Source organism: Nelusetta ayraudi, unplaced genomic scaffold, assembly GCF_046127955.1.
Source record: "Nelusetta ayraudi isolate G7.1 ecotype Tasmania unplaced genomic scaffold, CSIRO-AGI_Nayr_v1 ptg000023l, whole genome shotgun sequence".
NCBI classification, from domain to species: domain Eukaryota; kingdom Metazoa; phylum Chordata; class Actinopteri; order Tetraodontiformes; family Monacanthidae; genus Nelusetta; species Nelusetta ayraudi.
In genome coordinates, this window is record NW_027466073.1 from 379,019 (window position 1) to 393,871 (window position 14,853).

The 14,853-nt window shown below is 43.0% G+C and overlaps 1 protein-coding gene and 1 non-coding gene across 3 annotated transcripts; both read right to left on the bottom strand.

Annotated features, from left to right (window-relative positions):
* Positions 1–610: 610 nt before the first annotated feature.
* Positions 611–684, bottom strand: trnat-agu (transfer RNA threonine (anticodon AGU)). Its single transcript has one exon. It is a non-coding gene; the product is annotated as a tRNA-Thr (tRNA).
* Positions 685–3,199: 2,515 nt separating this feature from the next.
* dnaja2a (DnaJ heat shock protein family (Hsp40) member A2a) lies at positions 3,200–11,609 on the bottom strand. 2 transcript variants are annotated; one of them, XM_076028412.1, is made up of 9 exons: positions 11,413–11,609; positions 10,098–10,157; positions 9,100–9,326; positions 8,908–8,988; positions 8,279–8,412; positions 7,996–8,192; positions 6,346–6,490; positions 5,876–6,003; positions 3,200–4,314 (listed from the first exon to the last, which is right to left on the bottom strand). In XM_076028412.1, the coding sequence occupies exons 1-9, from the start codon at positions 11,488–11,490 to the stop codon at positions 4,126–4,128; spliced, it is 1,239 nt and encodes a 412-aa protein (XP_075884527.1). In that variant the 5' UTR covers positions 11,491–11,609; the 3' UTR covers positions 3,200–4,125. The 2 variants fall into 2 exon arrangements, with proteins under 2 accessions (XP_075884527.1, XP_075884528.1); XM_076028413.1 differs by lacking the exon at positions 6,346–6,490.
* Between the last annotated feature and the right edge of the window lie 3,244 nt (positions 11,610–14,853).

Below are 14,853 nucleotides of genomic sequence, written 5' to 3' on the forward strand. Positions count from 1 at the left end.
TGGATAGATGGAAAGATGGGAAGGAAAAAAAAAAGACTGAAACCTTGTGAACTAAAAAAAAAAAAAATTCAAACATAACTGCAGTCACTCCAACGCCGGTTTGCCCATCAATGACGTGGTCGTTGCCGTGGCCGTATAATTGCTCTTATTTTGAAAACAGCTCGCTATAATTTCCGCTCATCGTGGCCTCACAGAATTTAACAAGATCAAAAACATCCATCCTTTGTTTTTGATCTTATTCACGTTCTGAATCAAACGCACTTGATGGCGGCGATAACGGTGGAGCACCAATAACATTAAATAGGCAAACTGCTTCATGAAACGAAACAGCATTTTGATTTGTTTTTTTCTGATTTTCCATCTGTCGGATACGGTCTCACGGATCCAGTTGTCAGACTTTACCACCACCGTGTGGTTATACGAGAGTACTGCAGTCTATGTCGTATAAAAAAAGGAATCCAACATATATCGTATGTGCACATCAGACCTGACACATATACCTAAACATATAATACAATGGTTCACAGAAAGCACGTAATGTATAGATGTCATACGTCGAGTTTCCTGTTTAGCTTTCTTTTGACCCAGGCACTTTGAACGAGCTACTAAAAGGCACCGCTGGGATTCGAACCCAGGATCTCCTGTTTACTAGACAGGCGCTTTAACCAACTAAGCCACGGCGCCAGTGGCGGCAAAGTAGGACATCTAGGTTCCTGAATGTAACGTGTACATCCAGGTCAACCGTATCAAACAGGCTCATCAATTTGGTTTAGACAGTGTCCCCTAAACAGTTTATTAAAAAAAAAAAAAAAAGTAGCGAGACTGAAAAATCTAATGCAGTCCCACGACTTAGTGAACATCTGGAGGCTTCTTTATCCTATCAGAAAGTATTTTCCCAATTTTTCTGTTGTGTCGTGCATGTCCCACTTCACTACTTTTTGTTGGATTTAAAGTTGTTGTCACAATTTTTCCCAAACTTTTAAACTGTGCATATACACTTTTGCTAGTTCACACCCTTGTGTCTCTCAACCTTAAACTGAATTATAAAAGAGGAAAGGAATCAAACAAAGGAATTCTGCCTCTCTGTCTCATGTCTGTTTCTCTCACGGCTACGTTCTCTTGTGGCCTCCTTCGCCCTCTCCAACCAACTTTATATCTGTGGTATGGAGAGGTTCCCAGGTCCACCTCCTCCATGTCCCCAGTGATGATGTCTCCAATGTGCAGCCCCAGCAATCCTCAAACACATTCTGGTGGAAAATGTGGAAAATACAATCACTGATTGTGAGATCAGTCTATGTGAAGCAAGTTACACCTGACACCACAACCAAATGCCGCAGTGCTTATCCCCCAATGCCATACCTGGAAGGAGAGAAACAATGGTCCAAGCCATCTCCTCTAGAGTTGGACCCACTCAACATTGCCCAGGATTGGGAAATGCAGGTTGACCTCAGCCAGACTTAGGGAGGTGAGGGTGGGGGGTGGAGAGAGTGGACCATGACGTTGTGGAGTGGATTTGGGCTGCAGAGTCTTTGTAGCCAAGTGCAACACAAGGCTCCAGTAGGCATCAGAGGACAGACCCAATGGAAGGCAATCAAAGAAATTACCATTGTAACAGTTACTGACTGTGGCTGAAATGAAGGGACGCAACACGGGCTGCCAAAATGACCATGCAGTGCCACCTGCGAAACACACCCAGGTCTGATCAGTCTGTGGTGTGCCAGCCCCGGTAGGGGGTGTCTTGTGATAAGTGCCTGAAATACCCAATGAAGTCGGGGCACACAACTGATACGGCGTGCTCGTGGCACTGCACAATCAGCAGCTAATCTCACCTCACACTCAAGAGGACATCTCCAACCCCATTCAATTGCTGTCTTGAAATTTTGGCATCTTTAAAAACCGGTCCTAGTAGGAAGTCTGTGGATGAAGAGGAGAGACTCTGCCTCGGCTCCGAGGCGAGCCAGTGGCATCCCGGTGGTACTGACAGCACACTTTGCTTTTCTGGACAAATCTCAAAGTGCACCAAAGTGATGCCGGGAGTCACTGCTGAAAACCTCTGGAGGTGTTGACGGCCTATCAGCAAAACACCCAAGGAGGAGGGCGTCCACTTAATATCCCCATAGGCACACACAACTGATGATGTGATGTGCAGGGGGCACCGCACGATTGGCGCCTAATTCCACCTCACCCAAGTGGACATCTCCAATCCCATTCATTTGCTGTGCTGAAATTTTGGGATCTACTGTATAACAAACAGCGCCTGTCAATCAGGTGGCAGTATCATATTTTCATAGAGTATTTCTAGTTGCAATGTTTTTGACAGTTCACACAGCCAACTGTCGAATGTGGCACAGAGTCCTTTCACATTCTTAGGATTAACTTTTTAGCAGTCACCATATCAAATAAAACAGCAACTTTTTCATTTTCATTGTCGGATGGCAAAATGCAAGAGGCCCCAATGATGACAATGAGAGGACCTGGATCCCAGTGCTTAACAAAAGCCTCTGAAAAACAATGGAAAATACACTTCCAGAAATATTTACTGTTTGGACAGAAGGAACGTGTCAAAATGCCAATTGCTGACTCACAGCCATTGAAAACTGGTGACTCATTGGTGAAAAGAAAAAAAAAATGCAGTTCAGCTTCTCCCTCCAGTAGTACAATCTGTCTGCAGTTTTAAACTATACAAATGTATGCCTGGCATTGACTGAACAGTCAGTCACCCCAGATCTCCTCGGCTAGTTTCACTCCCCGCTCGTCTTCCCATGCCTTCTTAATTCCAGTCCTGTCCTGTCTGATACGGTCCCGTCACATAACCTCTTGTATGAATTGTTTTTCATTTCGTGAAACTGCATTGGAGATTACTTGGCGCAATGCAGGACAACAGCTGCCAACGCTTACCTCATCGATGGGTTAGCCAATACCCCCGATTTGTTTTTCATTGGAAAGAACGTCCATTTGTTGTTTGCCATTTAGTTCCTCTCTATCGCACACACAGGTTTGTTCCTACTGGTTTGCTATTGCTCCGCCGAGGTACTGCAGACAACCCCAATAGGATTTACATCAATCGTTTTTGTACTTTAGCAGAGGCAGCAACGTGCCAATGACTACATACTGAGCAGACACTAAAGGCAATGTTCCTATAACTATTACAACACTTTATTCACTTTTTTGTGACGCGACAAGAAGGCACCATACGTGATATGTTTTAGCAATTTATTCAATGCCATGGAAATGTTCTGAGGTGTGAGGCTTCATCTGATGTGTGGTCAGTGCAGGAACTTTCAAAGCTTTTTACATGCGCATGTTCTCAGTACGGACATACACTTAACATTTGTTATTTTACTTGTATATTTTTCTTCTTTAATAATAATAAAAAAAAAAAATCACAAAGCTTCAAATAAATCCACTGATGAAGCTTATCCATTGCCAGTCCAATGTTTCACACAATATAACCAGTTCTTTAGTTTCAATTAAACTATAAAAATGAACAAAATCTGAGTAAAAACTTACAAAGAAAAACAAAAACGTAAAAATCAAAAACACATCCTACAAATGGTGCCAAACGGACGAACCCGTGAACAAACGAGTCCCAGGAACACATTGCACTGCTTCGTCTTTAAATTATTGTAAATATTTAAGAAAACAAAATACAAGTCACACACTCGGCAATCAAACATATTTACTGTTGATCCGGAGTTGACACCCACTATGTGGGGAGAAGGGAATTGAACACGGTAGCAGAAGTAGAATGAAGGGTGAAGGTTCACCTGAACTTTATTTTGTAGAACGACGTTGCTTGGCATACACTGAGGCAACGATATGTTTTCATACATCGTGAATGTTAATTCTAATTAATTAATCGTTTCCTGTTTAAAGACTTTTAATTTGTTTCAGGTGCAAAGTCTTTGGCTACCCCCCCGACCCCACTAGTTCCTCTGACACTAGTCATAATCCCACAACACAAATCTTCCACGATTCAATAGAAGTGATCAATGTCAGTTGGACACGTCCAACCCTCTTGGACGTTTTTTCTTTTTCTTTTTTTTCTCTCATTCGATTACACGCACATCTTCTCCTAGTCCAAGCAGTGCACTGCTGACCGGGTGAGTGCGTGTGTCTGCGTGACTACTGGTGGGCACACTGCACCCCTGGCCCGTGGTGGCCGCCCTCGTCGTCGGAGCTGTCGTTGTAGGCCTCCCTGCGGCCGCCTGAGCTGGAGCTCTGGCTCATGTCGTGGTCCTGCAGGTCCACCTCCTCCGCGTCCGCAGTGATGATGGGCGGCTCGGATCGTGACGGCAACATGTCTTCCAACTCCTTCATGTGGACCCAAAACAAAAACAACCTTTGTTTATAAAGGAGCTTTGACAGACATCTTCACCACTTCACACTTCCACCAATAGCCGCAGTTTTTTTTTTTTATTACTTCAATTTAAAAATTCATGACCCTATTTCAAATATGATATAGGCCAGTGTTTCTAAACTGGTGGGTCGTGGTCCAAAAGTGGGTGGTCAGAAACTGGGATGCGGCTTTGGGGCCAGTTCAATAAACCCTCCCAACTCCTTTTTTTCTTCTTTTCTTAAAAGGGATTTCAAAATATATAAAGACAATGTAGGCCATTTATGTTGCCTGACACACAATTCAATTCAATAACTTCAATAATTTATTTACTAGTCATAATTGTGGAATTCATTTGGGTGGCGACTTCATGATGTGGGTCCTAAGCAGGGCTGCATTAAGAATTCAGAGGCCCCTGGGCCAGACTCTTGGAGAGGCCCCCCCACACAGCTGTTCTCTGGAAGCTGAACTACGGAGCTGGTACCACACACAAACACGCTTATACATGCATCAACGCATCAAATGGCTTATGGTGCACAAGAGTGGCCTTATATGTTGGAAGCTCATGTATGTCCACAGGATTCACACTGACTGGCGACATCTTATTTTAATATTTTTTAGATGAATTCATCCCAAGACTCTCAGAACGTGCTGGTGCTTTTCACCTTTATACTGGTAGAGACATGTGCGTTCATGTGGTGTCGAAATAATCGGAAAAACGACTTTCCGACTGGGTTATATTTCATGGCTGATCGTATCTGTTGCCTCTGCTACCTGGTGCCTCACACCTGATTTATTTGTTTGGAAAATTAAAGAAAATACTAGTATTCATGTTCTCCCACATTACAACTTTAGAGCACACAAACGCAACAAAGTTGGAAGAACGGCTTGTCAAGAAGGACTCGGATTTCCGACACCACATGAACGCAGCATACGTGACATAAAAGAAAGCTAACTGCCGGAGCCCGGAGGCTCCTGAGAGCTCGAGGCCCCCGGGCCGCCGGTTCATGATCCGGGCTTGGTCCTAAGACTCCAACAGTAGTGAACCGCTGCTGTGGGCCTCCACACTGCACCTTTCAGTCAGTCATAGTTCACCTCCCTAAACCCCCTTCATTCCAAATGGAGCATTGAACAGTGAGCAGTGACAGGTAATTTCGGTAAAGGGAGGAACGATGGTGAGTGAGGAGACAACAGGTGAACGAGCTCTTTGCCCTGAAGCCCAAGACGACTGCGCTTCAGGAAGAGTGACTGCAGTTGGAACGCTGTGGTCCACATCTTGGAGATATGTCACAACGCCAACAGAATACAAACACAGAACACAAACAGGCCAATTCCCCTGCGGTTACTGACGCGCTTTTCATCTCCACTTAATAGCAAAACATTTCAGCAAGTTTACTTCCCACTGTGTTGAGCAAAGTGATTAGCGTCTGATTTACCACCAGCTCAACCAAATGAGGGCTTGTGCAAATGCCCTCACACGGTAGCAAGCCTGACAGCACGAGAGAACAAGTGCGACGACACACACACGAGCGCCCTCACCGTAAGTTTCTCGGGACTGATCCAGTTGTTCTGAGGGAACTGGACTTCAAACTTGACGAACAGATCTCCCTTCTCGAAGGGGTTGCGATACTGTGGCATTCCCTCCGCTCGCACCACCCGCACAGAGCCTGGAGAAGTGTTGAAAACACACACATTCAGAGAATCCTGATCCCAAACCACGAGAAAAAGAAGGATTAAAAACACTCACAGGGCTACATGGGAAATTCATTAAGACCGAACAGTCACTGGGCAGCATTGGTTTGTAGCAATCAACCAAAACCCCTTTAAACATTATTTAACCGCTGTTTCTAGGAATCAGTTTAGAAGGAAAACAGTCAGAACACGGAGGCAACACACTCGTCGCACACACACTCGGTCACAATGTAGAGTTGAAACTATTTGGAGCTTCACTTTCAATGCTTCCGACACCTACGACGACTATCATTATAACCATAGAATGTATTGTCAACCTGGTTCGATGACTTTGCCAGCAGGGTATTTCACCACAATCTGCCTTCCGTCCAAATGCTTGAGCATGAACTGGAAGCCGCACAGCGCCTCCACCAGGCCGATCTTGTGGTTCATATGCAGGTCCTTTCCTTCTCGTCTGAACGTCTGCAAGTTATGAATAAAAGATGATGAGACAGATGTGTTGCAGATGTGTTGCAGGCCGACAGTCTTTTGTTTGGGGTCTAAACACGAACGCCAACGGCCAGCGCTGCGTTTGACGAAGGCAACTGCACTGGACAAGGTTTCTTCAAGGAGGGGGGGGGGTGGGAGAAGGATGAGCTGTCACAGCCAGATGGGGGCGCTCCACTGTTCTGGTACATGTGACGGTAAATGTACTCATTCAATGAATCAATCACTTGATTTTTACATTTAGTTATTGTGGAGCCGTTTCTGGCTTGGCTAACTGAAGTTTCTCAGTGATTGTATCAGATCTCACTGCAGCGGGCTCATGAGGCAGTGCCAATCATACACTCGCTGACTACACGTCCGCCCAACAACAAGCTAACAACATGCAGTCACTGTGTACGTACAGTCTCTTATTTGGCTACGGTGCAGTTGGGACACCAGTACAAAATATTTTTCGAAGACATCCAATGCAGGTGAAGGGGACACAAAAATGTCAGTACCAGAAAGACAAGAACTTGTTTTCTTCCCACCTGCATGAAAGACTTTGTTTGTCTTTTTGAAGTCAAAGGGTGAATTCCAATTCCTCCCTTAACCCTCAATCTCAAAAATGCGCGCTCCCGCGAGGTGCAAGTACTGTCCCGATTCTAAGAACGTCAAGTTGAGGGACGAGTTTAAGGGCTGTATTGCCCTCAATATTGAGATTCTCCGGCACCACCCTTGGCAGTAAGGGCTACCCAGAAGGCATTGCGTATTTTCGCCAAGACATCTTCGAAAAAGATCGCGATGTAAAAGCGAGCTACAAATGGAAGTATTTTCTTAGTCAATAAAGATATAAATATTACGAAACCATTGTATTGTCTTAGTTTTTAGTTTTATGGATTATTGACATCGTTGTGGCGTAACACTTTTTTTTTATTACTTTATGAGGTTTGTCAGCCGGACTGGCGGTCCCGGCTTCACGTTACTTGTGTACCTCGTTGTGTAGCGAAGGAGGACTTCTTCCTTTTTCACCGTCTTTTTCTTTTTCTCCTTCTTCTTCGTCGTTGTCGTCTTCTTGACAGACTGGACGTAGCTTTGGCGTAAGGCCGCCCCCCACAGTCTGAAGACGTAACTGCACTTAAGGGGTGTCCCATTTCTAAGCCCTTACACTTATTTTTGAGGGCCAAGATTGAGGGCCAAAGATTGAGGGTTAAGGGCGAGGGTTGAGATTGAGGAGTTAAGGGAGGAATTGGAATTGGCCCAAAGTAGCAACGCACCTGATTAAACTTTGCCAAAACTATTTGTGTGGGTTTGGATTTGGCAAGATGAAAATAGATTTTTTGACATATGCAGTTGATGGCTATAAGACACACTGCCTAAAACCAAGGGCATGCATTTACAACTGGAAATAATGATGTCATAATAATGAGAACTAAGACAGCAGTACAGATGAGGCAATGGAGAGCGGCCTGGCCTGGTCTGGCCCGGCCCGGCCCGGCCCCCACCTCATGGTCTTTCTCCTGCAGGACGAGGACGATGTCTCCAGGCTCCACGCTGGGTGCCTGGTCTGCTTCGCCCCCAAAGGTGATCTTCTGCCCGTGCTTCATGCCTTTATCCACGTGCACCTCCAGAATCTTCACCTCCTTCACCACTTTTTTGCCCTCACATTTTTTACAGCGATCCTTCTCGCTAATAACTTCCCCTGTAGAGAAACCACGGGTCACGGAATTGCAAAAGAAAAAGAGACTGTGACTGCGTTTGACCCGACAAGGTAGGTGGCACACTGACCTTCTCCATTGCAGTCTGTGCAAACCGACTGCATCTGTTGGACCATGCCTGGGGCCAGCTGCCTGATCATGATGCGCATTCCCCGGCCCCGGCACGTTGTACATTTTTGCACGGCACCTGTCTTGCCTCCTTGCCTACATACACACACACAGACAACGTGCACACGCACATTTAATTACCTAACAATATGACAGAATAAAACAAAACCAATATAATTAATATAATTACAAGGCATCAACATTGTGACGCAGCGCATAACGGAATGACAATGAATACTAGAGCAGTGTTTTTCAACCACTGCGCCGCGGTTCACTAGCGCACTGTGAGATAATGTCAGTTGTGCAGTGAAAAATTGCCCAGTTTCAATGAACACAGACAAAACTGATACAATTCAACATTATGGTGAGACTGTGCGATAAAAGGAATGTAACCCTATATATTGCATCTGAACAGGCCCAGGTTTCACTCTGAGTGACTATAAATACATTGAGACTATATTGTCATGACAATAAAAAGTGTGATTTTATAATATCTTTGCCTGGCCACGGGATTGTTTCAACGTAAAACAGATGTGCTGTGGCTCAAAGAAGGTTGAAGAACACTGTGCTTGAGCACCGTGTTGGACTTACCCATTACATGTGCTGCAAAGAACATTTTTGCTAAGCTGTAGTTTAGTCGTTTTTCCATTGTAAAGGTCTTCCAAGGACACTCTGGAGGGGGACACAATGTATTTAAGCCAGTTAGAAGCCATTCAAAGACAAATAATTATTCTTAATCAAATCTCAAACAACAATGTTACGATGCAAGAATTGCACTCTTACTTCAGTGGATGAACCATGTCCTCTCCTCTTCTCCGACCCCCGTTTCTGGAGCGACTCTGGCCGCCCATGAACCCGAAGAGTCCGCCACCAAAAATGTGGGAGAAAATATCATCCATCCCAGGTCCACAGCCGCCTCCTTCTCGCAGGCCTTGCTCTCCATAGCGGTCATACAGTTCTTTCTTTTCAGGGTTGGTCAGCACCTCATAGGCAAAACTGATCTCTTTGAACTGAGGAGAAAAGGTAGGATAAGCGACACAAGAGTTTCCCATCATTAACATCAACATTCGAAGTTGGAGGTTTTGTATGTCTTTATGCTGTGTGCTATTATAAAGCAGTCCTTGTTGCAAGTTCAGTCTTTCGCCCTGCTTTCATTTGTGCCTGGTACAAATAAATTACCCCCCCCCACCCTGTCACCATACACACCAGCATACACATCAGTCTGTCCTGTCGCGATCAGAACTAATCACACAAATGTTTCCAAAGTAGGACAATACAAGATCGTGATCAACATGCCAGGTTGGTAGCACTGGGTATCAAAACGGTTCAGAGCAACTCTGAAGTCGGTGTGAGCAGCTCAAGAAGCCACTTTCATCAAGCAACCCCATTGGAGGAATTGCAAAGGAACCAACCCAGTGTGACTCTCAGGATAACTGCAGAACACATAGAACAAACTGAAGTTCCAGTGGAGGGAACACCGGGCGGCTCGCTGTCAAAGTAGCATGATTTTGATGATGGTCATAGCGCAAAGGTCAGTAATAGTTTTGTTTTCATTCATGGTTTACTAAACCTGTACTTGTCAATATTTAGAGAAAAAGAAACAACTATAACCACACAGCAACATTATGTTAACATTTGAAAAAACAAAACAATGATTTAGAAATAATACTACTAATTTATAATACAATGCAGTCACATTATATTTCAAATGGCATTTCATTGATTTGAAATGAAACATTGTAACCGTTAGTTCTCCTGCTCAGCATTGGTTGACGGGTTACCTTGTCGCCAGCATTTGGGTTCTTGTCAGGGTGGTATTCCTTTGCCAATTTTCGGTACGCCTGAGAAAAAAATAAAACACACAGAATCTCTTTCAGACACAGGTGCACGGACTCAAAAAAAACCGAACACACTTATTTTCTGTTACCCGTGATCGCAGCGTTACAGTCAACACATCCTCAACGACGTAACCCACCGCGTGACGTCATTGCTTACGACATTTCTACGGTCCGTTCTCACCTTCCGTATCCTCGACTGAATGCGTGTTTCTCCGTTTCCACGAACTTTCAGCGACAGAAGTTCCAAATGTCGGACTAATCAATCGGTAACCATTCGGTGAATAACCGTAAGCCAATTTGTATACACAGCTAACGACCCCCCGCTAAAATGGCGTCATATCGCTCTAGCTACGTATACCAAATATAAAGAACATTCCCCACAAAAGATATGTATAACCGTATTAAGAATTAACTTAAATATAAATAATTATTTAAAAAAAAAGAAAGAAAGAAAGAAAGAAAGAAAGAAAGAAAGAAAGAAAGAAAGACGGATACCACGTTAACCACAGCCATGTAGTTAAGAGCACACTCATTTTCACATCACGTCGTCTATAGTGAGTGTAACCCCTATGCTAGCCTTGTGGTTAATCATCAGAATATACAGAACATACAGCAGTTTGCTGGCGGATGATACGGTTCAACAAGGGGAACAATACTGGATAACTGACATCAAGGCAGCAGTCTGATAGGGGGACGAGGCTCTGCGTAGTAGCCGTCAACACTCGGCCGGGGACCGAGGCAGCAGGAAATTAGCAAAAACACTAAATTACATTTATAAGGGACTTTGTCTGTCGACATTTTTCCTCGCACGCAAGAAACACGGCTGCACTGACAGGTGTGAGTTATTACAGACTAGGATCCGACCCGAACCTCTGAAACATAACAAACCCTCAACCAGCCGGCAGGTTCAGAGAGCTCTGTGATAAACACCTGAGCTAATGCTAATGCTGGGGCCAATCACATGTTAGCATCTGGTTTAACACGGCCGTTTTTACATTGTTCACGCGCTTCCTATCTGCCTCGAAGCGACGGTATACAATGTGATTATCTGTACAGTCATTTCCCCAATGAAATCGTCGTTTAAAAACTACGACATTGGACGTTGTAGCCGCACTTTTCGAACGAACATCTGCCGGTAGAACATCAGGTTCTACCGGCAGCTTCTCCGACCACGGGACTCATAGATGAACGCGTTTCACGATTTCTGGCTGCTGTAACACGTGAAACGAAGAAGCGACCCGACACCGACGACAGTTACCTTCTTGAGCTCATTTTCGGTGACCGACGGAGACACTCCGAGGAGGTCGTACAGCTTCGTGTCGACAACGTTAGCCATGGTGCTGCTGTGGACGATGTTCCAGCAGGGAGGCGAGCGGACAAAGAGAGCGAGCCGGTGGTGCTGGAAGCTGCTTTGCTTGTCTCCTGCCGATTTCCGGTGTAACGCCGACTTCCCAGTAGCGTAGAATACGAACGGTCCTTCGTTTGTTTGTCTCGATGTCGAGTTTAAAGCTGGAATCGTGAGTTAAATTCCACACAATTCTGAGATTGAAGAAGACAGATACATTAAAGCAGGATCTTTCTTTTGTTTTTGTTTGAAGGACCGTGTTTGTTTGTTTGTTTGTTTGTTTGTTTTTTACTGTTTGTATCTAAAAGAAAAAAAGTGTTTTATATGTCTCCATATTGATACTCAGTTTGCGTGGAATGAGTATGTAGGTTTCTTGTGAACCGTCTAGACCAGTGGGTTTGTTGTAACACTTTTGTTCATTTTCAATTTACACCAAAGCACATGTTTTCTTAACATCCCGTGATGACACCAGCACACCAGCACTTATCACCAGCAATATATAAATACCTTGCACTATACATATATATGTATATATATACATATATGTATATATATATATATATATATATATATATATATATATATATATATATATATATATATATATATATATATATATATAGATAGATAGATAGATAGATAGATAGATAGATAGTATTTGTTTATTTCCTCATTGCACTGTGTTGTATGTCTGTCAGTTGATGTATATGTGAAAAAAGAACTGAAATGCACACATGCCATTGCCAAAACAAATTTCTATTTGTTTTACACAATGGCAAATAAAATAAATCTGAAATCTGAAGCCTATGAGGTGGATCACCATCCATCTGCTCCCGCTCTGGCCCCTCTGTCGAATTTTAGAACCCATTGTGGCCCCCACCAGTCAAAAAAGTTGCCCACCCCTGGGGCCCGTTGCACGAAACTAGGATACGGGATTAAGCCGGGGTATGTTGGTCATCCTGGATGAATTTGTCCGTGATCCGGTTGCACAAAAGTAGGATAGGTGGAAGAGCAACATGTTATGGTATAAGTTACCATGGAGATTTATTCTGTGGAGTGACCCTGCTCCAGACCAGGCTAAATTCTAGGATCTATTTAATCTCACCCTGTATTTCAGTAAACAATCACCACCAACGGAAACCAATCGTTATTCCACTCAACACTGCACATTGTTATCACATTCAACTAGACTCACTGACATTATTTCAACATTTGGAATAATTTAATTATAGCATTTCAACTTTTGGAATCATTTAATTTCAATTATTATAGAGAAATTAGTTGAGATAATGTTGCAATCATTTGATAATTTGTTACATAACTTATACTTTACCACGCATCATATATAAAAATACACATCCCATATAAACATGAATACACATCAAAGAGTAACATAAGGTTCTTTTTTGTGACAGTTGACGGTCCTGTCACTATGCCTCCAATAATTGATCATGCACCCTGGCTACTTGACCAAATGGTTAGTGTGCATGAGTATCACCTGGGAGTCTGGGGTTTGAAGCCTGCCCAGGCCCTTTACGTCTTGCCACATTTATTGAGGTTTCTATTTACACCTCACAAGCTGCAAATTGTTAGTTTGTTATCACTGTACTTTTTTTTTCTTTAATTCAATGTTATTGTGATATCTACTACCTTAAAGAATAGATATTTTAACTGTTCCCTGTTCTCACGTTTTATTACCATAGAGTGTCTTAATAATTCTGAGAAGTTGCATTTCATGGTACATTAAGTGCATTTCTTCTAACCTTATGAATGATGCCCGAGTTTCAACTTCCAACCAATCATAGCACTGAGGTAGGATTACAGATAAAAAAAAAAACAACAACTTTCATCTCTGTTTAGGTCAAAAGGTGCATACATGAAACAAACAGACACCATCATAATTCAATTGACCTTTATTTATTTTAAGATGTCATGTTCTTGGAGCTGGGAGAGGAAAGGAGAATAATTATTATTACATTTTTGTTCCAGTCAGCATACAGTGTGCATTGAAAGCATGACTCAGCTCTAATTCAAGTTTTTTTCTTTTTTTCCCCCCCTCCATTTCAAGGTTGAGTTTTCTTATTGTTTCCCTTTTTATTTCGGACTCTTATAAAATGTCTGCAGTCTTCACCTTCTTGTATTGTATGCCCCGATCAGCCAGATGTATTTGCTGCTGTAGATGCTGGGCATACAATTGTCTGATAACTTATGAGTTCTGTTAACCCATGACAATTAGCACAGTGGCAATTTTGCATAATGGAAATTTCCTTCCATTAATTCCCACTATGTTGCCAGGATGGCTCTCTCCATGCACAACATCTGAGTCCTGTTACACAAATGAAATTTTGTGCAAATGATGCTAATACAAAAGGTGAGCAGGCACCTTCTGCATACAATGTACACTTGTGTATCTTAAATATTAGTTAGGGTTACCATTTTGCAGGATGTTCTTGTATTTTATCGCAGAACTTTTTTTTAAAGCTCAAACGGACATTCAGTGAAGTTGTCTATTTGTCATTGTGACGGTTTTTTGGAGCTACATTTACACAATTTCACTCACATCTGCTATAACGTCCACCTACAATTTCAACGGGCTCGTAATCGGAGTACGACATCGTTTTCGATTATTATTATTATTATTATTATTATTATTATTATTATTATTATTATTATTATTATTATTATTAATAACTATTATGATCGTAATTGCGATTGTTCCAGCGGAGGAGCGAGTTCGTATTTGTGCACTTCCTACGCATTCAGACGGTCTGCAATATTTCGCCACGCTTTTCTCTCTTGTTTTAACGCTGTGGTGGTGTTGCCTTTCTTCTGTATTTCTTCTTTTACCTCCTCATAAACCTCCATTTGGATTTCCGCCTCGGACGAGAAAAAGGACGCCGCTCTCGTTGTCATGGCAAATCCTTGATTCTGAGCTCGATAACGGGGGTCTATCTGAGGAAGCCGCGTGCGCGCACTTATCCAGGATAGGTTTCACCTGGCTTGATGAATCCGTGCGCTCTCATCCTGGATGTGTTTTTGTGCAACCGATTAAGCCTGGACACACGTGTTGTGGATTGGTTGAGCGCGGCTTAGTTACTCATCTTGGATGACGGAATCCTACTTTCGTGCAACAGAAGAAGTAGAATATTCTGGTTAGGTTGGGGCTGTAGGATGTGTTGGGATGATTAAAAATTATTAAACTTTTTTTTTTTTTTTTTTTTTGCATATTCGGGAAAAAAATTAATTAATCTGAATCTGGTATCCATGTAATTTGTGAAAATACACCAACACATACTTGTGGGTTAGTGCCATTACATTTTAATGACTCCTTGTGAAGTGAGCCACAGTTTCTAT